The sequence below is a fragment of the Cherax quadricarinatus genome, chromosome 58 (assembly GCF_038502225.1).
Source record: "Cherax quadricarinatus isolate ZL_2023a chromosome 58, ASM3850222v1, whole genome shotgun sequence".
NCBI lineage: Eukaryota > Metazoa > Arthropoda > Malacostraca > Decapoda > Parastacidae > Cherax > Cherax quadricarinatus.
The window spans coordinates 9250967-9278423 of NC_091349.1; the positions used below are offsets into that span (position 1 = coordinate 9250967).

Below are 27457 nucleotides of genomic sequence, written 5' to 3' on the forward strand. Positions count from 1 at the left end.
AATGTGGCAGATGTTGCAAGTATATGGAATAGGTGGTAAGTTACTAAATGCTGTAAAGAGTGTTTATGAGGATAGTGAGGCTCAGGTTAGGGTGTGTAGAAGAGAGAGAGACTACTTCCCGGTAAAAGTAGGTCTTAGACAGGGATGTGTAATGTCACCATGGTTGTTTAATATATTTATAGATGGGGTTGTAAAAGAAGTAAATGCTAGGGTGTTCGGGAGAGGGGTGGGATTAAATTATGGGGAATCAAATACAAAATGGGAATTGACACAGTTGCTGTTTGATGATGATACTGTGCTCATGGGAGATTCTAAAGAAAAATTGCAAAGGTTAGTGGATGAGTTTGGGAGTGTATGTAAAGGTAGAAATCTGAAAGTGAACATAGAAAAGAGTAAGGTGATGAGGGTATCAAATGACTTAGGTAAGAAACAATGGATATCAAATTGGGGAGGAGGAGTATGGAAGAAATGAATGTTTTCAGATACTTGGGAGTTGACGTATCGGCGGATGGATTTATGAAGGACGAGGTTAATCGTAGAATTGACGAGGGAAAAATGGCGAGTGGTGCATTGAGGTATGTGTGGAGACAAAAAAACGTTATCTATGGAGGCAAAGAAGGGAATGTATGAAAGTATAGTAGTACCAACACTCTTATATGGGTGTGAAGCTTGGGTTGTGAATGCAGCAGCAAGGAGGTGGTTGGAGGCAGTGGAGATGCCCTGTCTAAGGGTAATGTGTGGTGTAAATATTATGCAGAAAATTCGGAGTGTGGAAATTAGGAAAAGGTGTGGAGTTAATAAAAGTATTAATCAGCGGGCTGAAGAGGGGTTGTTGAGGTGGTTTGGTCATTTAGAGAGAATGGATCAAAGTAGTATGACATAGAGAGCGTATAAATCTGTAGGGAAAGGAAGGCGGGGTATGAGTCGTCCTAGAAAAGGTTGGAGGGAAGGGGTAAGGGAGGTTTTGTGGGCGAGGGGCTTGGGCTTCCAGCAGGTGTGCACAAGCGTGTTCGATAGGAGTGAATGGAGACGAATGGTATTTGGGACCTGACGATCTGTTGGAGTGTGAGCAGGGTAATATTTAGTGAAGGGATTCTGGGAAATCTGTTATTTTTATATAGCCGGACTTGAGTCCTGGAAATGGGAAGTACAATGCCTGCACTTTAAAGGAGGGGTTAGGGATATTATCAGTTTGGAGGGATATGCTGTGTATCTTTATATGTGTATCCTTCTAAACTGTTGTGTTCTGAGCACCTCTGCAAAAACAGTGATTATGTGTGAGCGAGGTGAAAGCGTTGAATGACGAAAGTATTTTCTTTTTGGGGATTTTCTTTCTTTTTTGGGTCACCCTGCCTCGGTGGGAGACGGCCGACTTGTTATATATATATATATATATATATTTTATATATATACGTATGTATATATATATTTTTTTTTTTTTTTTTTTTTAAACAAGTCGGCCGTCTCCCACCGAGGCAGGGTGACCCAAAAAAGAAAGAAAATCCCCAAAAAGAAAATACTTTCATCATCATTCAACACTTTCACCACACTCGCACATTATCACTGTTTTTGCAGAGGTGCTCAGAATACAACAGTCTAGAAGCATAAACATATAAAGATACACAACATATCCCTCCAAACTGCCAATATCCCAAACCCCTCCTTTAAAGTGCAGGCATTGTACTTCCCATTTCCAGGACTCAAGTCCGACTATATGAAAATAACCGGTTTCCCTGAATCCCTTCACTAAATATTACCCTGCTCACACTCCAACAGATCGTCAGGTCCCAAGTACCATTCGTCTCCATTCACTCCTATCTAACACGCTCACGCACGCTTGCTGGAAGTCCAAGCCCCTTACCCACAAAACCTCCTTTACCCCCTCTCTCTATATATATATATATATATATATATATATATATATATATATATATATATATATATATATATATACACACACACACACACAGTCGATGCAGGTACGGGCCCGCCGGGTCACCATCTGGAAGACCTGGGCCGGGACATGTACGGCGAATCATTCAAGTTCAAGGTATAAGCGGGCTTCGTTTATACAGCAGGTTAGGTTCTGAGCTACTGCTGTAAAGTGAAACGTTTTTTTTTTTCACTTTCAAATGCTTATAAAAGCCAGATAACATGTTTACATTATTATATATTAAGTGAACAACAGAGCTAGATCTATAAAATGCATATACAGTACACACATTACTTAAAATATTTTCATCTTTAGCTGATAGTGAGTGGTGAATATATTTAATGTAGGAAGTCTGAATAAATGAATATCGGGTATAATTGAAAACCGCTGCATTAGCAAAACATGAAGGGCTGTAAAGCGGGGGAGAGGAGTTAAAGCTTGCTGAATCTCTATGAAGAAATAAAGGTTCTTAGTAGGTTTTAATTTAATACTTTACAGGTAGTACTTTAACTCTTGTAGAGTCTTAGTAAAGTAATTTATGAAACAGTAATTCAGTTTTATAATAAAAAAGTTCAGAGATGAATAATATATGGCATGTGAGTGAAATGATGATTTAGTAAAAAAGTGTAAATTGGAAGCTTTAGACTGGATTAATAATGAAGCTATCCATAAGAAAAAGACTTAATGGTGGAAGGGCTCTTTCTCCCAGGAATTGAAGACGTCCTTCCCTTTCGTGGATCAAGCCTAATTATGTCCAGTCCTTCCTGTGGAGAAAGTTATCTCAAACTCGTCTAGCAGCCCAGGAGAGCTGAGAACTCCCCCCCCCCTCTCTCTCTCTCTCTCTCTCTCCCTCTAATCCTCCCCATCCCACTAATGGAAAGTTGAGGATCTTGGATCTAGAAAGAGATAGGGGGATCTCAGTTCCCCATTCCACTAAAGGTTTAGCGTTTCCCTGTAAATATAATACTATTAATAAACCCAAGCTAAACTGGAGTATACAAGAGCAGCCAAAACTTACAGTGTCTTCCGACGGTCATGTTATACAAGTCTCCAAGGGAGTGCTCTCCTCTGTACTGAAGTTCGTAAGTATATGTTCTGGGCTGGTGGCTGGAGGTGTGTGCTAGAGGATCAACAGAGTTTCGAGAGTGAAGTATGGCGGTCAGGTCGTGACAAACCCCAAAGTGTCGGTCAGTAAACAACTGTTGTAAAATGGACAGAAATGGTTAATTTACTATTATAAATATTAATATTAAGTACTACAGTATATACATTTGACCAGATAATACAGTGGAAAACTAATGTGAAGGACTTAGGAGTAATAATGTCAGAGGATCTCACTTTCAAAGACCACAACAATATTATCACATCTAGAAAGTTATCATGACATCTGCTAGGAAAATGTTAAAATGGACAAGAACCTTCAAAACACGGGATGCCAAGCCAATGATAATCCTCTTTAAGTCACTTGTTCTCTCTAGGATGAAATACTGCTGTACACTAATGGCCCCTTTAAAGCAGGTGAAACTGCAGCCAGTCATCGACTTATAACCTATCTGTACTTTCAACCATAAATATTTGTACGCCTGGCACCACAAATGAGGCCGTACAATATTTATTCTGAATTTTATTCCAATTTGATTTTATATTTTAACTGTAATTTTAAACCAGGTGTAATGTACATGTGTTTGAATTAAACTTTTTCCAAGATAAAAAAAAACTAAAGAAAAAAAAGAGATTATAAAATAAGTAATTATAATAGCTATCAGACTTACTTCCAATTCAACTTTCGACCGGTTGGTTGGAACCCAACCTGGTCGTAAGTTGATGACTCTGTAAAGAGAACTTTAACTGCACGTGTTAAGTACAGTCAAAAACCTCAATTACCAGTACTGTTTGAAGTCTGTTGACCTGTACTCCTTGGAGAAAAACATCATGATGTACAGCTGGTAAACCCTGAGGGACAAGTCCAAAATCTATACAAAAAAATCACTCCCTACAAAAACACAAGATGCGGCAGGCAGTGTGACATACCCCAAATGAAAAGCAGAGGTGTCGTAGGTACATTGAGAGAGAACAAAATAAGTGTCAGGGGCGCAAGACTGTTCAACTCCCTAGCTGTATTCAGAAGGAAACTGCACAGATACCTGAAGTCAGTACCCAACCAGCCGAGTTGTGGCTCGTACGTTGGATTGAGTGCGGCCGGCAGTAGCAGCCTACCCCCTATGTAAGTAAACATATTTAAATTTTGCGTTATAGCGAAAAAAAAATTATAGACTATCAATTTGGAGAGTTAATCCAGAATAAATAAAGGTAGTGTGGCATATTTTCACTTGTTCTTAGGTTCGAATTTTTTCATTGACAAAGATACAAAATGTTTTATTTTTGGACCTAACTTAGAAAACTCACCTAAGCTCAGTGCATACACTCAGGTATGAAAGTATTCTTGACTGGTGGTGAACAGGTGACATACAGCATTATTGGCCCTCTTGTAGTTGACTGGTTTTAAGCCTCGTTAACCAACCAGAGTGAATGAGTGTCAGTGTGATCTGCACTCAGTGTATTAGCAACTGAAGTTATTACGTACCCAAGGACGAAATTTTTTTTTTTTTATATTTCATTTATAACCAATACAGTATACATAAAAATAAAAATAAAAGGAAACAGTATGGATCTCAATCCTGAAGGTTCGGCCATTGACATAAGTTAACCCAACACAAAATAAACTAACAAATGGATTGCACCTATATACTCGCAAGATATAGCTGTATAACATACAACTATAATTTACGGCAAGAACATAGCTACAAATAAACACAGTAACAGGGTCATGAACTGACATATATAAACATTCAATGACTCAAAACCTAACTTACATATAAATTTTACATATAACATGACATATGACAAAGGGTCATTACAATTGAAAAGAATATATACGAGAAAATGTAACAATTACTTCCAGCCTTCTCATTAATCAATAAACCAAAACCTAACATCATAATCCTACTAGAACATATACATACTTATCCCAAACATTACAGCTTTACATATACCAAAATACAAATAAACATACAAAGAAAACAGCTTAGATCTCAAAACCGACTCATTACAGTTACAATAAACCCGTATACAAAAATCTCAGACACAAAAGGAATGCGTCTATAAACTGGCTAGATATATCTGTATACCATACAGCCAAAACTTACGTCAAGAACATAGCCATGAAAAACCAATATCAGGGTGCTGACAGTCTATAAGTACATCTTAACATACAAAAACCTAGAACATAACATGAACTAAAAAAACACTTCATATGGCAAAGAACAATACCGTTGTATAATGCTATACAAAGTACATTGAAATGACAATTAAAACAAAGTATCGAAAAGGGAACATACAACAAGCATGTGTTGAATACCTATAAACCTACACATCACTTACACCACAGTACTATCTCTGTATAACACCTTTGAGGACAAAAAGAAAATCCAGTCTTACTTAGATCATGCCTTGTCACCTGAAACCTTCAAACACACAAATACTGTGAGATGTACCCTCTCACACATTATACACACAATAATGTAGTGCAACAACACTACTTGCATATTATATTCAATACCTTCTGAAAAACAATGTGAATACCATATCTTACACAACTACCCAGACCAAACTCACATCACAAAAGAAGCTTATTATATTACCAAACATACCACACACGCTAACATCTATACACATTTCCATACTCAAGAAAACTAGCCCGCCGCAACCCCTTACTTTACACTTAAATCTCTTAAATCCTTCAACCTGAATCTACGATAACTTTCAGTAAATGCTGTCTCCCATCTTCCCCCATAAAGATCCCTATTGCGGCACTTTGTTCTATACATCGTGGCCCCTAACACTCTTATCCTTTCCTCGACTCCCACCTCCCTCATTGCCCAAGATATATAAATAAAATCAGTAACCACATACGCAACCGCATTCACCACCTGCTGACTCCACCCACCTATATCTAAACTTAACACCCGCAACACCTGTAACCCTTCCCCACCCACTAACCTAACTACCCTACTTAGCCATACCCTCACATCTTCTAAACAAGTACAAAAGTACACAGAGTGATATAGTTTCCGGACATCCGCACGCTTTGCACTCCCCACCCTCCCTTAATCTCCTATTAAATAACACAACCCCAGACGGCAAGATCCCATGTAAAAACCTAAACATAACCTCCCTGACACTTGCTTTTACACGTAGTTGTTGAAGACATTTCCATACAGAACCCCATGCATACATAGGGTATGCCCCCTCAACTGCCGCCACCACAGACCCACCCCCCACCCTCTCAAGAACCTTCAATTTAAGCTGTTTCAGATCCCTTACCTTCAGTAAAACTCGCAACATAGCCTCCCCAAACATTAAATCCCTACCCCTCCACCACCGTTGCATATCCATGCGCAGTCTTTCAAGGCCCCCCCCTCACAAACCCCCTTTTCAGAAACACACTCAACATACGCTTCTCAAGAGGTATAAGCCCCAGCCCCCCCCTGGCTAACGGGAAGCGACACCACCCCTCTACTTAGCCAGTCACAACCCGATCCCCATATAAATCTGAATACCTGCAGTTGCAACCGTTGCACCTCACACCGTCGTAACGGATATATTGCCACCACGTGCCATAACTTGCTATACAACAGGACATTCGTGACTATAACCCTTTGATGCAACATTAATTGCTCTGCCCTCAAACCTCCCAATCTTTTCAAAACTCCATCCACGGTGCGCCTCGAATTTGCCTCTTGTGCATCCCTATCATTCCGCATGTACACTATCCCACATATCAACAATTGATCTACCACACTCCACCCACCCTCAACAGTCTCACCATTATGTATGCTATCCCCTAGATCCAAATACTTGGACTTTACTACATTAATTTTCATCCCCATAGCCTCACCAAAAACGTCTATCACCCTTCCTACCTTATGTAAATCCCTCACATCCCTCACCAAGACAGTCGTATCATCCACGTAACCCACTATACCCGCTTCCCCTTCTCGTGCAAAACCAACCCTCGCTCTCGCTATACTCCACCTAACTGCCCTATAAAAGGGTTCCTGAAGACATGCAAACAAAATTTGCGACAGAGGGCATCCCTGTCGCAAACCCCTTCCCATCTGTATGCTATCACCTAGTCGTCCATTAACCTGTATTCTCATAACTGCACCCAGATACAAAGTTTTTGCCCAAGAAACAATTTCCCTCCCGAAACCCAACCAATGCATAAAACTCCATAATGCATCCCTTTCTACGCTATCATAAGCAGCTCTCCAATCCAGAGCCAAAACACCCCCTCCCCCCTATGCTCTATAAAACTCCTAATAACTCCATGCCCTTCATACATTGATCTACCCGGTATGCCATATTGTCCTCTTATCAATTACTTTACCTAAAACCTGTTTGATTCTGTTCCCTAATACCCTTGCAAATAACTTATAATCACCGCACATAAGCGATATTGCATGGTAATCTTCTACCGTGGTCTGTCTACCCTTCGGCACTAATACAACAACAGCAGTCCTTTGCTGCTCACCCATTGCCCCATCTTCCTTCATTACATTGAACAATCTGACTAAAAATCTCCTCAATACTTCCCAGTTCTTAACATAAAAATCATTAGGCAACCTGTCTACACCCGGTGCCTTACCTAAACTTGCACCTGCTATAGCTTGCCAAATTTCCCCTTCCGTAATCTGTCCTTCCAAAGTCTCCCTATCTCTACCATCAAGCTCGCATTGCACATAACCACCCATTTCCCTTAAAGCATCATCTCGTATACCCACATGTTGTGCATATGACCTAAACCATGCATCAAGATATCCCCTCATACCTTCAGTCGACATCAATACCTGCCCTTCCCTATACCCTCCCATCCCCACATGAACAGTTAATCCCATCATCTCCATCGCCGCTCTCCTCTTACGCTGTCCTCTCAATACACACGCCGATGGCCTATCACCCCATAACACCTCCAACCCCGCCAAAACGCGTGCACCATCAAATCTTTACCTAAAACCTGTTTGATTCTGTTCCCTAATACCCTTGCAAATAACTTATAATCACCGCACATAAGCGATATTGCACGGTAATCTTCTATCACCCCATAACACAACAGCAGTCCTTTGCTGCTCACCCATTGCCCCATCTTCCTTCATTACATTGAACAATCACCCCATAACACCTCCAACCCCGCCAAAACGCGTGCACCATCAAATCTTTCATTTTGCAAATCCCTAATGCTCTCCTTTAATCCCTCAATATCTCCCACCGGGTAACTAACCCTCCCACGTTCGTAGCAAGCCCTCAACTGCCCCTCAAGATAAAATTGAAACCCATACTTTAACCTATTATATTCCCTCCCATTACGTACATAAAAATCCTTAATACCTGATTTCGCCACCGAGTCTCACCATCTAACCAGATCACCATTCCCAGGCGCTTCTGCCTCCAACCCCTCCCAAAACTGTTTAAATGACTGTCTATATTCTTCTTCATGCAACAACTTTACATTTAACTTCCAATAACCCCTACCCCTTCGTGGCAACCCCTCCCAACCCAAATCCACCATAACACCCCTATGATCAGAAAATACCACATCCAACACCCTCACCCTATGTATTACTACCCTTCTGGGGACGTACAAACGATTGAGCCTAGCAGCATACCCACGCCTAATAAATGTATGCTCTACCTCCCCCCCCCCCCCCACAGATATCGATCAAACCCACCCCTGATAACAATTCTCCCAATATTCCCATACAATGCCCCGCCCCCTCGGTTCCACATCCTTACGCCTTATCACACAGTTCCAATCACCTATCACGGCTACCCCTGGCAATCCACGCAAGTAGTAAACCAGCACGTCCCTCACAAATTTATTCTTAATGCGTACGTGTCCCTCTGCCGGGCCATACACACACACCAACGTCATCTGTACCTGACCCCATAATCCATCCACACGTATCACCCTCCCCTCCCCCCCTTCACAATGCCTGACAACCAACGGGCTAGTTTCCTTTACCAATATAGCCACACCGCCTTTCAATCTGACTGATTGTTCAACATACACCTTATATCCCTCCACCTTCAACTCATAACCATGTCTATAATTATGCTCCTGCAAGAACACAACGTCAACACCATGACGCTCCAAAAACTCCCTAAACCACTCACACTTTCTCTGCGACCTCAAACCGTTGATGTTCAATGTCAAGCACTTAAAACCGACAAAGAAGGTTTCCCTCCCTTTTTGTCACCTGATCGCCTCATTGCACTCTTATCCCTCCCCCCCCCTTTTTGTGCACTCTTACTCGATCCCTGTCCCTGAGTGTCTTTTGAACCCCTCTGCGTGACATCCGCCCATGTTTTCTTCCCTGAACGTTGTGCGGGCGTAAGCACTTCATCTGAATCATAAAGCACTGCTGCGCGCTTTTGCGTCGTACCGTCGACCTGCATCTCGTCATCAAGCTCATCACCACGATGAACCTCAACCTCCACCGTATTCACCGACAAGGCAGCCTTGTCACACACCTTAGGACGAACTACCTTCGCCCCTCTGTCCTCCATAGTAGTCTCAAGATCCAGGACCGTGCCTTCTTCCTGATAAGGCCCCGTGCCCAAAATATCCACAAGCGTCGTCCTTATCGATGCTTCCTCCTTGCTATCATTCACTTCTGCGATGATCTCCTCCAATGCCTGAACCACGTCCAAGGAAGGGGAGTCCCCCCCACTCGTAGCACCTGCCATCTTCTCTGCCCTCTCAACCTCACTCCATGACGCACTCTGCGGAGTCAGTGTCGAAAAAGGCTGCTCTTGCTCCACTCTCCTCACCTCTACGTTTCTTCGTTGTTGCAGGTCGTTGTCTCCACGTCCTCTACCACATTGCGCTGCCAGGTGTTCATACGACCCACACAAACGACAAGTGCATCGTTGCCCTGCATATGTCACAAATACCTGAGTTCTGAAATCTTCCATCACCACATACGACGGTATAGGATGTCGTATCGTCATCTTTGCAGAGTATGTACCCTCAGGTATCCCCATATACGTACCAGCTGACCATCTTCCTGCAGTGACCGTGTGTACCGTCCCATATTTACTCATGGCAAACCTTATGTCAGATGCATCCGCCTCGAATGGCACATTCCTGATCTTCACCCAAGTGAAGTAACTTGATACTTCATGCATCCTCACCGTGACAGCATGATTCACAGGTATGGCCACTTCCTGAAACTTGTTCACCACTGTCTCATACATACTCGCCGAATTGAATTTAAGAAATATCCTCTTCGTGCCATTCAAGGCAAGTCCACAAATCTCTTCAGTAGCTACGCCGTAGGTGTCTCTAATTATTGCTGGTAGAAGTAACTCCATAGACGGCCCCGTGATAGCTCCACTGGTTAATTCAATACAGACTGTATTAACCCTCCGGCGACAAGCCTGCGCCATGTTGTGAAAATATTACTGCACCCAGTCAACACCAGGGGGTAGCAGCAGCACACGTCCTCTCTACTCAAGGGTTGAGAGACAAATTGACCAAGGACGAAATTAGTGGATTTTCCGAGATATGTTTGGGTAAACTGCAAGCTATTTAAGTTATTTTTTTATTTCCGGATAGGGATTAAGTTAGGAAATTTTAATAGATTCCTCTTATTAGTTTTGTTTAGAACTGGAATAGTATTATTTATGCCTTCCCTATTAATATAATAATAATATACGTAAATTTTAAATTTAAAATATTGTTTTACGAAGCCAAACAACAATAACCATTCTCACCTTCATGACATCATCAGGGTCGGCCTGGTCCAGGTTCACACCTCCCAGGTAGTGGTGAAACATCCTGTTGGCCAGCAGAAGTGGGTTGTCGTCGATACATTTCAAGGACATGGATACTGGACCCAGGTCAGGGAATCTCTCCTGCAGGGCCTTGAGCTGCTCCTCTTGGCTGTACATAGCTGCATTACCCACGAAGTGTGAGTGTAAAGGGAAATTATGCTTAAATCAGATTGGTCAGCGATCGGGACCACCTATAGCGTGACTGAGAGGGTGGAGCCTCTGCTTCGCTTTGTGTTGCTTCCCTCACGTGGGTTTTGTGCTTCATGGAACACAATACAATGACTGATGCGTCTCTTTTACCAGACATAAGAATGAACCCAGCGAGAGAGAATATCATTATTAATATTATTTTAACTAGTTTCAAGAAAAATGTATGTATAATTAGATCAAATAACGACAAATTAATGAACAGGACACATTTACAACACCTGGATATATTTAATGAGAGACGTCATATATACATGAAACCGCAGACGTTTATAGTCAAGCCAGAGGAAGAAGTGGGACAAAGACGTGGTTACGTGCGGACTGAGTCCACTAGATGAAGTAGGTCATGCTATATGGTGCACCACAGATTTAGAAACTAACATGCCTATATGGTGCACCACAGATTGAGAAACTAACATGCCTATATGGCGCACCAGAGATCTAGCAACTAACATGCCTATATGGTGCACCACAGATTTAGCAACTAAGCTGTAGAGGTATCATTTGGCTCTACTATACATGGTGCTGAGAGCATCTAGCCTGAAGGAATGTTAATATCTTTACCACAAGTACATGTACAAGGTATACAGGCCTAGCTGACATCAACGACATACTACTATATAGAAAGCCGCTTGTTATGCAGAGCATATCAGGCAAATTAGGTCAGTTTTGTCCTAAGATGTGACCCACACCAGTCGACTAACACCCAGGTACCCATTTTACTGACGAGTGAACATAGACAACCAGTGTAAGGAAACACGCCCTATGTTTCCACCCTTGGCGGTAATTGGACCCAGACCCTCAGCGTGTGAAGCGAGAGATTTTGCCACCAGGGCACGGGCCAGGCAAAATACTGGAGGAAAATACTGGATAATTATCTCTTTCATGTACTGTGCATATTATCAACAAATAACCATATTAAATCTCACCCTGCGTGAAATACTTAATGTAATAAGACTTTTGTGTGTGTACCTGGTGGCGGGAATGAATGTTGCTTTATTGAGTTCTTGGTACACAGGCCTTGGTACATAGGCCTACCATGCTCAGCCCGTATGACCCTCTCTCTTCCTTATTAGGCGCTACGAAAACCTTCAGACAATAGCTCAGTCCCACTCCTGTCTTCCGCAGCCGGGACCCAGCAGGTTGGGTCCCAGTACAATTTAAACACTGTGTACCAAGAACTCAATAAAGCAACATCATTCCCGCCACCAGGTACACGCACAAAAGTCTTATTACATTAAGTATTTCACGCGAAGTGAGATTTAATATGGTTATTTGTTGATAATATGCACAGTACATGAAAGAGATAATTATCCAGTATTTTGCCTGGCCAGTGGCCTGGTGGCAAAAGCTCTCGCTTCATATGCTGAGGGTCCAATAGATATACTTAAAGAAGTGTCAAACAGAAGAGACATACCAGTAACAAAAGCACCTCCATCATGAGACGTGATGCCAGATATGATGTCCACTTTCTTGTGACGACCATCTCTTGCCAACACCTCTGGATCGTCAGGAAGGAAATCCCCGTCCACTCGCGGCCCCAACAATATCGGGAGGTAACGCCACTTCTGCAGGACGCCACACGGTAAGAGAAGAGAAGTGTCATGTAGATAGTGAGGCTATTGATACAACCAAGGTGAGATGGGGGAAGATGAGGAAGTAAAATGGGGAAGGGAAGAGTGATTAAGAGGGGTAGAGGAAGAGTATAAAGAGCAGCAGATAGGATGAGGAATCTATAAGAACGTTCAGTATTTAAACTATTTATATGGTTAAGATAGATTATAATGTGACTGGAGAATGACTCACAATTTATCCGTAACCTCAAAATATATAAAGCAACACATTAGGTAAAATTCTAATGGAATTCTGTATTCATATGAAATACCTCTACTGTAAGGAATAATGTTAGGTATTCATCAGAAAGGGATACCTAAAGTGGTTTTCGAAGTTACTAATTTGTTTCAAACTTTTAATACTGATATATCTTGTAAATTTTTCAGATTGTTACTCGACTGTGTAGGTGCAAAGTTATTTTATTTTAAAATACCCTTTTCAAACTTATGAACTTGATGTTTCGAGGATAATTCAATACAGTTTCAAGCTACGAAGGCAAAAAAAAAAAAAATAAAAAAAAAATATGTTAAAAAAGTGAGACATATTGGTTCTCATGTATTAACAGGAATGTGAATAAACGGTTTACAAAACCGGAACGTTGGTAAATGAGACACTTTTGCAACATTTAGGTTTTACTACACATTGGTTTCTTCAGTCCCATGCAGAGAAAGGTGGAAAATGAGGAGTTTGAACCACTTTCACTAGTGGCTTTGTTCGTTGGTGACTCCGCCTACCACTGCTTCATCATGTCTCTCATCAGAATATAGGCCCCATCACCGCGAATATGCTGCACTTTTGTCAAGACTGGACTGAACACATCGACTTAGGGCTGAGGGACTGATTACTTCAAACTCCTCATCTTCCACCTTTTTCTGCATTGGACTGAAGAAGCCACTGTGTGGCGAAACGTTTCCAGAATAAGTGTCTCATTTATAATTAACAGGAATTCCCATTATGACTGGCTTCAAACTTTCAGTACCGGCGTGTTTCGCTCAAAGGTTTGCATTGTTATTAGGTGTGTAAGTGGTAATTTGCCAGTTTCCTGAAACAAATTGCAATATTAATTTCTGTGTGATAACTGGAAAATGCTTCTTATCTGCTTTGAATTCTTACCCCTAAATCTCCTCTCTAATAGAAAGTTCAAATTGGTTTTGGGTTTTGTAGATGCCAATTTGACAACTGTATTTAGCAAACTGGGAATGCCTCATCGTATAGTTTTCATTCTTCATTCATTCTTTTGTTCTAAAACAATTGTGTGATATCAAATTTATCCTATTGAAATACTGCAGTAAAGAATTAGGATGTCAAGATGAAAAAAAATAGATGAATATGTCTTTAGAAGGATAAGTCTCTTGTATAGGTTGTGGTACTAGGCGTTAGGATTATGACATGTAGGAGGGGGGGGGTTATCTCTCTCGGATCAGGTCACTTCGAGTTTTCTGACAATGGCTTCTCAAAATCTAACTTGCAAATTTCAGTTTCTATTCATATAACTTTCGTTCCAAAGCTCAAGTGCCTATATACAAAAAAAAAAAAAACATGGCACAGAGTAACCACATTTTAAACCTCAGCATATGTATGGAGGGAGCTAGTCTAACCATCACTGAAAGCTGTGACTTGAATGAAAGCGCCGGAAAACCCAACTGCTGAAAAAAAGTTCAGCGCGTACGAAGCAAACTCTTACAAAGTACTGTTTACTCTCAAAGCATAGTATATTAACAAAGTTTAGTATTCTCACAAAAAGTTTACTCATATTGTTTACTCACAAAGTATTTTTTAGATCCAAAATATCCCACACTCACAAAGTATAGGCTGGTTACAAAGAATAGTTTACTCACAATGTACTTGGGCAGAATCAAGACCAGCTCCTCCGCCCTGGCCTCCTGCAGACACTGCAACAACTCGTAGGAATCCCACTGATGACATCCTACCACAGCAGCAGTGTGGTAAGCAACATCCCTGTGAGCATCTCCTAGTGACCGTGGACATATAGCCGAACCAGACTGAATGATTGCTCGAGCGAACAGTCCTGTGGGAGGATGGAGAGATCTCTGACCAGATGCTTTTGATAACAGAATGAATTTGATAGTATTATGTATTGGTTAGTCTTAACATCTATTGCAAAACTATATGGAATTGTATCTAAACTTCAGTCCTTCTGTGTAGTCGTTTGTCGTCTTTATGTCACAAACTATTTGGGTGTCTGTGTCCACTAGTCCAAACCACAGCAGGGGTATACAACTGCGACAATATATACGTAGCGGAAACATCCAGAGATCTCCACAAATCGATGTCTGGACGACAGTGCACTATCAGAGATGACGGAATGGATAACGTCTGCGTTTTACACCGAAACTCCTCCAACCACTTTGATTAATTACAAGGGCGCACCACTCATTGTTAAGGAAGAGAATCTTAGAATAAGCACTCACTACCATATCTAAAATTTTTAACCTGAAATGACTGCAATGTAGCTAAGGCTCTCGTCAGGATGCTTCTGGAGGGACTTCCCATTTAGCAACTCAGAGGAACTCGGTAATAGAAATGCTGACCCAAGCTAGGCAGATTCCACACCTACTACTTGTCTCGTACCTAATTTGACTTTCTGCCTCACTGCACACACCTATATATACTCGACCTCCCTCTCCAGGGTCATCTGTTTGTGACTTCGTAAAGCTCACTGCAATAAAGAATAAAGGATCACCTTATATTGCATTTGTCTCTTGCACCACCCTCTGTAATCCATTGGCTGCCCCCAGGCTGGGTATGGGGTGCATTATAAAGCTACGCATTAACTCACCGTCAGTCTTGGGAGAGAGTACTTGAAAGTGGACACATCCACCTCCAGCACTTTCCCCGAAGATAGTGATCTTCTCAGGGTCACCTCCAAACTGACGCACGTTGGTCTTGACCCAGCGGAGGGCCAGTGCCTGGTCCTTCAGCCCCTGGTTCCCAGGCATCACCTCGTCCTCGGTGGAGAGGAAGCCTGAAAAGAAACGAAAAAGTCACAGAGATGATCTTAGAGGAAAACACATTAGGATATAAAAATCGTCAAAAGTGTAAAGCCTATAGGATGCACAGCATTTTGTCAATACCATAGCTGGAACACTTAACTATTAACTCATAATACAGAGATAAAACTTTAGATCATAAATCAAGCCAACAATTATAATGGTTCACAACAGAGAGAAATGTTATCTAAAATTTCTTCTCGAAATTATGAGTTAATGTGAAATGCTTTCTCTATAAATCAAGCTATAAAAGTTCTTCTCTTATTTAACTTTATTTATAAAGTCAAGAATGCTACTGCCAAATAAGTAAATAAGTGACTTTTATTTAAAATAATCTACATATGGTTTTACAAACTGAAGTTTTAAACTTTTACAATGGTTTTGAGGGCACACACATGTTATGGACACATACATAGTACATTATGTAACATTGTCAAACATAATGGTATATTTCCATTCGGGGTTTTATTTCAGGAATTTTCGAGTAACCACTAGTACAAAATGCTAGGTTTTCAGGCCTTACAGATCTTGTGGGCATACGTATACATAAAGTACACAATGCCAGGTGGTTAGGACTCACCAAAAATGCCAAGTCTGTACTGCATTGTGGCCAGAACGATGTCTTCGTTAAGCAGGACGTGAGGAGGGTACCGACTACTGCTGTCACCGAAGTAGGCTCCACCATGGATGTACACGAGTACTGGCAATCCTGCCTCTGTCTGGTTCGGCTGTTAAGAGACGAGGGTGAAGGTCGGAGGGATAGTCATACATCACTACCACGCCCAACTAACACCCTACATGTAATTTTCACTCACCACTATAAATCAAACATACATCCTTCACAACTCACGTCAACACTGCGACAGTCATACAGCTCACTCCTAGATCCCCGCAACTCACTCTCATTTCTAAAAATCATTCCTTCTTACAGCACACCCACATCCCTACAACTCGCTTCGTCAATTGTCTTAATTCACACCCAAATGCCTTTGTATTATTCCCGCTTTTACAAAACTCATTTCTACATTTCAACACCCCCGGCAATCCTTGAAAACACCTTCCTTACTTAAAAACAGAAAAGATGTGTGTATGGGGGGGGGGGTTCATTTTTTAAATATAACATAAACGAGGGTCTTCCTTTTTTCTAAGAACCTTGTTTGGAGCTGTTTATTTTTGTGGTTTGGTCCCAGGCCGGGCCTCCAGCAGCAAAACTTTTCAAAATACGTTACATGTAAAGACCGGAACATCTGTTACTATACCCTATCCTAATACTGCCAACCATAGTACTTAGACTAATTCAAGTGAATAGAAACTTTTATTCTCAGGAGCGGATCCAATATTTGTCCTTGGAGTTCTATTATATTTAATAAATCTTAAGATAACTTAATAATTAATATCATATTATATTAAGCTATAGTCTTTACACTGACATGGAAATATATTTAACTTAATTTGGAGATAATTAATACCTGGAGTTTACCTGGAGAGAGTTCCGGGGGTCAACGCCCCCGCGGCCCGGTCTGTGACCAGGCCTCCTTAGGTCAGTGTCCCAGGATGCGACCCACACCAGTCGACTAACACCCAGGTACCCATTTTACTGATGGGGAACATAGACAACAGGTGGAAAGAAACACGTCCAATGTTTCTACTCTGGCTGGGAATCGAACCCAAGCCCTCGCCGTGTGAAGCGAGAGCGTTAACCTACCTGCAGGAGGCTTACAGGGCATTACCTGAATTATTACCTGCAAGTAATTTGGGTGAGGTAAGTGGGACTTAAGTCACAGCAGATTGCCTACCTGTAACTCCATCGATGACCACTCCCTTCCAATCTCACAAAAAGCTAAACCTGACATTAACTTAATAATTAAAGTTATAATCATTAATACCAATAAGGGTAAATTATAAAATAGTGTGGACTGTATATGATTAGGCTAAATGATATTATTATTATTATTATAATCAAAAAGAAGCGCTAAGCCACAAGGGCTATACAGCAGGATAAATGGTAAGTGTTAGGCTTAAATGGCAAGTGTTAAGTATTAACACTTACCATTTAATTACTGGAAGACAATGCTGATGTAACACACCCTAACCTTACACTAGCAGCTAGAATTTACGATAGCCAACGCAAAAAAAGTACTGTACGTTATGGGTAAAAGTCACTTAGCTGAGGTGTGCTGCTGGGAGAATTGGTGTCCTCTATTTTTCCGTCCTGATTGCCGAATTGTAAGGGTTTTCCATAGTATTATCCCAATTCTTCAGCAGGGGACATTAACACGGGTCCCTATCATAAATTCAGGCCGAAAAAAAACAATTGACCTTAGAGAACGCCTGATTACATTGCACGATTCAGTCCAATGTTCACGCATTAAATTCAATATGGCGTCTCTCCTCTGCGGCGTCACTTCCTCGAAATTTTTCGAAGGGTCCAAATAGCATTACATTTTAATACGCAATTATTATATTATTCATTTATATGTTCTACATTTAGGAAATTATGTAAAAAAAATTCCACAGGACTCGCTGGATGGTACACTTCATTAGTAATACTGGTGGCTGACACGTCCTGAACGTTACTACTTAACGTTCACCTCAACCTTAGTCTACTGAAATACACTTATATGCTTATTAATGAAATTTGTACATAATACTTAAAGCCAACATTGATACTGTCAACAATATCTGTGATTTCTATGAGATACGTGAGGATAAGTGAATTACCAGGAACTGTAAACATCTCTCCATCCCATGAAATAGCCTCTTATGAAATAGCCTCCTGTTCTTCAAGTTTCTCATTTATATGGACTGATGAAGCCACTGTGTGGCGAAACGTTTCCTCAATAAAGATACCCAAGAGTTGCATATGTGTCTAATTCAATAACACCCTCTTATGAGTAAAAATAAATACTCTATTAGCAAGAAAACTGACCTAATTAATCAAGAGAGAACCTGACATTATTTTTTTAGGAAAGGCATTATTCAATAAAGGTACTCACCTTACTAGAGAAAACATTGAGGTAAAGACAGTCCTCGTGGCCAATCATCTCAGTCCCCCCGCTGACCATGGTAAGATGCGGGATCTGGATGCAAGGAGTAGGATACTCTCGTTTTCCCACTCTCACCCCCTCCCAGGGATCAGCCTCCACTGGATCCTAAAATGTATATATACATATATATCCATGCATACAAATAAATATAAAGTGTAAGTACACTTTTTATTATTGCCGGTACCCATACACAGGTCAAAAGGTAAAAAAAAAAATAGCCGAAAATCTAATAAATATAGCAAGTTTACTCATTAGAACAATATTTTATATCTTTAACAGGATTAAAGTGTCCAATAATGTTTTCTTTCGGTGGCAGCGTTGGTACACTATTACCGTTAACTTTATTTTAATAATAATAATAATAATAATAATAATAATAATAATAATAATAATAATAATAATAATAATTACCGTTAACCGTAGACCTTGGAATTTGATTTATACATAGCCTTCGCTGTTGATGTTAGTAATGTCAGAACTGCACTCTGAGGCTACTTCCTTTATTGGGTTTAATGCCTGTCGACTGCATGAGGATTATTAAGGCTGAATGTTACCTGTCCACCACCAGTCAAGAATACTTCAATCCCTAAAATAGGGATGAAAACAAGCACTGTGTATATACACAAACACCTCTTTGTGTATATACGCAGATAAGTAACTGGATGTATATAGAGCAAAAGATACACGCCTCTTGGTTTATATACCGTTGACACGTAGACATAACTGACCTTGGAAATAAATGGTATAAAATACCGACACAATGGAAATATAAACACATATGCAGTATAATGTGATCCTTTATTGACTACGTTTCGCCCACACAGTGGGCTTTTTCAAGTCACAAACAGAACTACCTGGGGTGGAAGGAACGCGAGTATTTATAGTCAGGTTCAGAATGCTGAGGTCAGGTGGAGAATGCTGCATCTGATGATGTACCGAGTGGGGTTATAGAGTCTAAAATCTTGGGTAGCTTGGAAAGGAGATTGGATAAGTTTGTGAGCAGACCTTCTACAGTGTTCTTATGTGGGATAGCGATGAAGAAGTTTCTTGGCAAGTGGTTCAGCTATGTTATAGAAGCCACTATTCTGGTTGAAGTTGTCGGATATAGAAATAAGTGATGATTCCAGGATTCTTCGGTATTGAGTGTTGTCTTCTGTGGCGATAAGTCTTGAGTTTCTGTAGTTTATCAAGTGGTTGTGTGAATTACGGTGTTGTACGCAGGCATTCCTTGTGTCGTCAGACCTGCTTGCGTATTGGTGTTCTGAAATACGTGTTTGGAGGTCCCTTGATGTTTCGCCCACGTATAACTTGTTGCAGTCATTACAAGGGATTATGTATACCCCTGCAGAGGGTGGAAGCTTGTCCTGTCTATCACTGGTAATGTCCTTGATGGTCGTGGTTGTAGAGGTAGATACTTGAAATGAGGTATTGGAAAAGATGTTGGAAACGTGTTTGGCAATGGAGTTGGTACATGGAACATCTAGAAGCCGAACGTTTCTCCACCATTATTCCTTCGTCTGTCACCTGGCTCCGTTATGTTGACGACATTCTCCTCATAACTCCTAAACGCTTCAATGTTAAAGCTCTCCAAGACAAGCTCAACCAGGTCGAGCCTTCAATCCAGTTCACATTTGAAGAAGAAGTCGACAACACTCTTCCTTTCCTTGTTGTTCTGCTTTGCAAAGCTGACCACGAACTTCGTTTTAAAGTCTATCGAAAACCCACCAACCAAAACGATCTTCTCCACTTTTACTCTCACCACGACACCAAAACCAAACGTGGTGTAATTATAGGCTTCTTCCTGCGTGCACTCAGAATCTGCAGCAATGAGTTTCTTGAAGAATGCACGATGATTGAACAAGTATTTTCTAAACTCCACTATCCTCGTCACTTCATCAGAGACTGCAGACGACGGGCATTAAACATCTTCAACACACCCAGAGAAGACACTGCCGAGAAGAGATACATAGTCCTTCCCACCAACTCCATTGCCAAACACGTTTCCAACATCTTTTCCAATACCTCATTTCAAGTATCTACCTCCACAACCACGACCATCAAGGACATTGCCAGTGATAGACAGGACAAGCTTCCACCCTCTGCAGGGGTATACATAATCCCTTGTAATGACTGCAACAAGTTATACGTGGGCGAAACATCAAGGGACCTCCAAACACGTATTTCAGAACACCAATACGCAAGCAGGTCTGACGACACAAGGAATGCCTGCGTACAACACCGTAATTCACACAACCACTTGATAAACTACAGAAACTCAAGACTTATCGCCACAGAAGACAACACTCAATACCGAAGAATCCTGGAATCATCACTTATTTCTATATCCGACAACTTCAACCAGAATAATGGCTTCTATAACATAGCTGAACCACTTGCCAAGAAACTTCTTCATCGCTATCCCACATAAGAACACTGTAGAAGGTCTGCTCACAAACTTATCCAATCTCCTTTCCAAGCTACCCAAGATTTTAGACTCTATAACCCCACTCGGTACATCATCAGATGCAGCATTCTCCACCTGACCTCAGCATTCTGAACCTGACTATAAATACTCGCGTTCCTTCCACCCCAGGTAGTTCTGTTTGTGACTTGAAAAAGCCCACTGTGTGGGCGAAACGTAGTCAATAAAGGATCACATTATACTGCATATGTGTTTATATTTCCATAACTGACCTTACAATTGTAAATCTTTATTTTTGCACCGATATATGACAACTAAACTAAAATACATGTGTGCCACACTCCTCCAAATACTACTGACTACTGAGTCACAGAATGAAACTGTAGATATAGATTGTTCCTCCTTTAGCTCATGTTAGCGGCACTCTTATCAGTTCCTCCACTTCGTGGGGAAGTGGACAGTTGCTGAAAAATTTCACTGGCTGAGCTTCTGTGACAGACAAAATATACTGTCTCTTGAAACCTTTTTTTCTTTCAAGACTGACTGGACCTACATCCTTAGCCTAGCATTGTCTATGAAGTGCATATTATGTTCTCTATATCCAGCCAACTTTATATGTGACAACGTTTTACACTTTGCTGATTATATAACGTTCTAAGCAAAACTAAACAATGTAACAGTGAGATTTTGTCATCGTACGATGTAATATAGCTAAAGATGTAAGATAAGATAAGATTTCGTTCGGATTTTTAACCCCGGAAGGTTAGCCACCCAGGATAACTCAAGAAAGTCAGTGCGTCATCGAGGACTGTCTAACTTATTTCCATTGGGGTCCTCAATCTTGTCCCCCAGGATGCGACCCACACCAGTCGACTAACACCCAGGTACCTATTTGCTGCTAGGTGAACAGGACAACAGGTGTAAGGAAACGTGTCGAAATGTTTCCACCCGCCGGGAATCGAACCCGGGCCCTCCGTGTGTGAAGTGGGAGCTTTAGCCACCAGGCCACCGGGCCACCTAATGTAATGTTTTCACCTCTTATTAAAGGAAATTACATCCTACCCTGAGGAGACTTTGTGGTACTGACCTTGAAGCGAAGCTTCCCCAGCGGAGGTTTGGCGTAGGGAATGTTGTAGTAGGAGTAGAAGTTCCTGCCCTTGGTGGATGTCTCCTGTACCCCGGTCACCCATCCAAGTTGTGTCCATACCAGCGAGTCTCCATCAGTGGAGGAAGAGGAGGGTGGAGAGTTAGAAGAGGGAGAGGAAGGACCAGAAGTGGAAGGTAGACACGGTGGCCGAGAGAAGGAAGCGGAGGGCAGAGAGATAGAGAAGAAAGAGAAAGGAGCATGAGTGGAATATAGATATGAAGGAGGAGAGAATGAAGCAGAAGACCAGGAAGGGGAGGAGAAAACAGAAGTGGACGAGCGAGAGGAACTGGGTGTAACATCCCCTTCCCCATCTTCTGTAGTACTGACAGCTACCACCATCACCATCACTACACACCTTAACATCCTGTTTAGAAAAGTTTATCTTGATAACTTAGTGTACAACTGATAGTCATCTTCACTACAAAATTATTAAATTATTCAGCAACTTTAAAGTGGAAATTTTTTTATAATTTTCCTGTAATTTGTGTTGATAGGAAAATAATATTTATGTAGTGTAGATATGTATCTTGAATGCGACTTATGAAGGTGTTAAGTCATACGAGAACCTATATTGTGTACACTTTCCTTATTTATTGCAATTATTAATATGTACACCTGCCTAGAATTGGCCAGTAGGCCTGCTGAAGTGCTCCTTCTTTCTTATGTTCTTACCTCCAAGGCTGATGGACTGATTACATTTGCAAACCAATGTTTTTCTATACCCTTTCTAAATCTAAATTTATCCAATGTGAATCCATTATTTCGAGTTCTTTCTTGGAGAGATATCCTCAAGACCTTATTAATACCTATTTCAACCACTTACTGCCATCCCGTGAGGTCACATAATACAAACCTAAAGCGCTGTAACCCTGAATTCTCTTCCACTAAACTCAACTCACAAACACATTACTATTATTATAATAAAAAAAGAAGCGCTAAGCCACAAGGGCTATACAGCGGCCTCACAAACACAAATGCGCAAATTAGTGGTGTTTATCCTGTTTACAAGCATCCTTCGTATTGTATAAGAACACAAACAATACATGCGTGCTTCGAGGCTTGTTGCTGATATTTTCCTCTTAAACGTCACGATGACCACATGCACAAATTTTACCAAATATCTTTGTTAGAGGGTTTGGGTTTGAGAAAGATCTGCTCATTTTGGGTCAGCAGGCCTTTTTCAGTGTTCCTTCATTCTTATATGAGTACTAGGAGAACTAGTAATAGGCAAAATGAGGTGGATATTGGAAAGCCAGTGGCACTAATTGACAAGGACAGTAATAGGTTTAGTGGAATAACAGAAAGGAGCAGGAAGGGTAAAGAGAGAGGAGGGTCTTTAAATATATATTACACAAATAATCGCAGTGCTAGGAATAAGATGGACGAGTTGAGACTAGTTGCTAGTGCAGGTAACATTGATGTATTTGCTATAACTGAGACGTGGTTTAATTCAAAAAGTCGGAACATGCCTGCGGAATGTCACATTAAGGGTTTTAAATTGTTCCAAGTAGATAGAAGTGTAGGGAACGGGGGTGGGGTGGCATTGTATGTCAGAGATCGCTTGAACTGTTGCATAAAAACTGGTATTAAGTCTGAAGTAACACATACAGAGTCTGTTTGGATAGAATTTTCAGAGGGCATGAAAAATTAATTTTAGGTGTGATATACCGTCCCCCAAACTTAGATAGGGACCAAGGGAGACTACTATGGGAGGAAATTGTTAGGGCCACAAGGCACGATAATGTAGTAATTCTAGGAGACTTTAACTTTAGTCATATTGATTGGAATTTCTTGACTGGGAATTTAGAATCATACGACTTCTTAGAAGTAGTTCAGGATTGTTTTTTGAAGCAGTTTGTGACAGAACCTAAAAGGGGTAATAACCTGCTTGACTTAGTTCTGGCAAACAATGAATCCCTTGTTAATAATTTAGAAGTTTCAGATGAACTGGGTGCTAGCGACCACAAATCAATTACATTTAGCATTTAATGAAAGTATGATAGTAGGGATAACTCAGTAACAGTCCCAGATTTTCGCTTAGCAGATTACGATGGGCTTAGAGAACACTTATCATCTGTTGACTGGGGTAACGAAGAGAGCTATCAATATGACAGCTTTCTGAACACTATACATGCTGCTCAAAGAACGTTTATCCCGTATAAAGAAATTAGATCAAATAGAAATGACCCAAAATGGATGAATAATAGGCTGAAATATCTACTAGGGCATAAGAAAGGAATTTATAGGCGTATCAAAAGAGGTGAGGGTCATCTTATGAATCAGTATATTGACATTTTTTATTTTATTTTATTGAAAAACGCAATACACAATTATACATGTAGACAATGTAAGCAATGAAACGTATCCCTTATATATAACAAAAGAAAACTCCACATTCCCTGCCTTAGCACTAAACTTATACATAAGAAAACACACGTTCAACTAAAAAAGTTTGATACCCCCCAAAAAATACCCCAACCATCACACATAACATACATTTAACTAAACTAAAGACAGCCCACAGCTTCAAATACAGGTGGGTTTATTACATCCAAAATTGCAGCCATAAACACAATATGCAATATAACCCAAAGAATGTCACAGGTATTTACATTTTACATAAAACTGTAAGTACGAAGACATTCTCAATTATCCGAAAATTGTTTACACACTTATTATTGTTGTATATTAAACTTCATATCAAATACATAATACATAACACCTCAATAAATTACGAAACAAATAAAGGTTAGAAAATAACAATCTCCACACCTCACCACAGAAAAACTAAACACAGTATAATATAACAAATGATTCGTCCCACCTCACTTCCATACACTACATCATCCTACAAGTGAACAAACACTACATTCATCCTACAAGCGAACAAACACTACATTCATCCTACAAGTGAACAAACACTACATTCATCCTACAAGTGAACAAACACTACATTCATCCTACAAGTGAACAAACACTACATCATCCTACAAGTGAACAAACACTACATCATCCTACAAGTGAACAAACACTACATCATCCTACAAGTGAACAAACACTACATCATCCTACAAGTGAACAAACACTACATTCATCCTACAAGTGAACAAACACTACATCATCCTACAAGCGAACAAACACTACATCATCCTACAAGTGAACAAACACTACATTCATCCTACAAGTGAACAAACACTACATCATCCTACAAGTGAACAAACACTACATCATCCTACAAGTGAACAAACACTACATCATCCTACAAGTGAACAAACACTACATCATCCTACAAGTGAACAAACACTACATCATCCTACAAGCGAACAAACACTACATCATCCTACAAGTGAACAAACACTACATCATCCTACAAGTGAACAAACACTACATCATCCTACAAGTGAACAAACACTACATCATCCTACAAGTGAACAAACACTACATCATCCTACAAGTGAACAAACACTACATCATCCTACAAGTGAACAAACACTACATCATCCTACAAGTGAACAAACACTACATCATCCTACAAGTGAACAAACACTACATCATCCTACAAGCGAACAAACACTACATCATCCTACAAGTGAACAAACACTACATCATCCTACAAGTGAACAAACACTACATCATCCTACAAGCGAACAAACACTACATCATCCTACAAGCGAACAAACACTACATCATCCTACAAGCGAACAAACACTACATCATCCTACAAGCGAACAAACACTACATCATCCTACAAGTGAACAAACACTACATCATCCTACAAGCGAACAAACACTACATCATCCTACAAGCGAACAAACACTACATCATCCTACAAGCGAACAAACACTACATCATCCTACAAGCGAACAAACACTACATCATCCTACAAGCGAACAAACACTACATCATCCTACAAGCGAACAAACACTACATCATCCTACAAGCGAACAAACACTACATCATCCTACAAGCGAACAAACACTACATCATCCTACAAGCGAACAAACACTACATCATCCTACAAGCGAACAAACACTACATCATCCTACAAGCGAACAAACACTACATCATCCTACAAGCGAACAAACACTACATTCATCCTACAAGCGAACAAACACTACATCATCCTACAAAACAAACACTACATCATCCTACAAGCGAACAAACACTACATCATCCTACAAGCGAACAAACACTACATCATCCCACAAGCGAACAAACACTACATCATCCTACAAGCGAACAAACACTACATCATCCTACAAGCGAACAAACACTACATTCATCCTACAAGCGAACAAACACTACATCATCCTACAAGCGAACAAACACTACATCATCCTACAAGCAAACAAACACTACATCATCCTACAAGCGAACAAACACTACATCATCCTACAAGCGAACATACACTACATTCATCCTACAAGCGAACAAACACTACATCATCCCACAAGCGAACAAACACTACATCATCCTACAAGCGAACAAACACTACATCATCCTACAAGCGAACAAACACTACATCATCCTACAAGCGAACAAACACTACATTCATCCCACAAGCGAACAAACACTACATCATCCTACAAGCAAACAAACACTACATCATCCTACAAGTGAACAAACACTACATCATCCTACAAGTGAACAAACACTACATCATCCTACAAGCGAACAAACACTACATCATCCCACAAGTGAACAAACACTACATCATCCTACAAGTGAACAAACACTACATCATCCTACAAGCGAACAAACACTACATCATCCTACAAGCGAACAAACACTACATCATCCTACAAGTGAACAAACACTACATCATCCTACAAGCGAACAAACACTACATCATCCTACAAGCGAACAAACACTACATCATCCCACAAGCGAACAAACACTACATCATCCTACAAGCGAACAAACACTACATCATCCCACAAGCGAACAAACACTACATCATCCTACAAGTGAACAAACACTACATCATCCTACAAGTGAACAAACACTACATCATCCTACAAGTGAACAAACACTACATCATCCTACAAGTGAACAAACACTACATCATCCTACAGGAACAAACACTACATTCATCCCACAAGCGAACATACACTACATCATCCTACAAGCGAACAAGCACTACATCATCCTACAAGCGAACAAACACTACATCATCCTACA

At 40.6% G+C, this 27457-nt stretch overlaps 1 protein-coding gene across 3 annotated transcripts in view; it reads right to left on the bottom strand.

Moving 5' to 3' along the window:
- Positions 1-27457, bottom strand: part of LOC128697980 (carboxylic ester hydrolase) — a 132776-nt gene that overhangs the window by 13687 nt on the left and 91632 nt on the right. For all 3 annotated transcript variants that reach the window (XM_070097593.1, XM_070097592.1, XM_070097594.1), the window contains exons 2-9: positions 22217-22640; positions 18657-18812; positions 16241-16388; positions 15450-15635; positions 14488-14678; positions 12453-12603; positions 10769-10947; positions 2952-3132 (exon numbers count right to left, since the gene is read on the bottom strand). In XM_070097593.1, coding sequence (XP_069953694.1) covers positions 2952-3132; positions 10769-10947; positions 12453-12603; positions 14488-14678; positions 15450-15635; positions 16241-16388; positions 18657-18812; positions 22217-22639 — 1615 coding nt within the window. In that variant the 5' untranslated portion in view covers position 22640. The remainder of the gene's footprint in view (positions 1-2951; positions 3133-10768; positions 10948-12452; positions 12604-14487; positions 14679-15449; positions 15636-16240; positions 16389-18656; positions 18813-22216; positions 22641-27457) is intronic.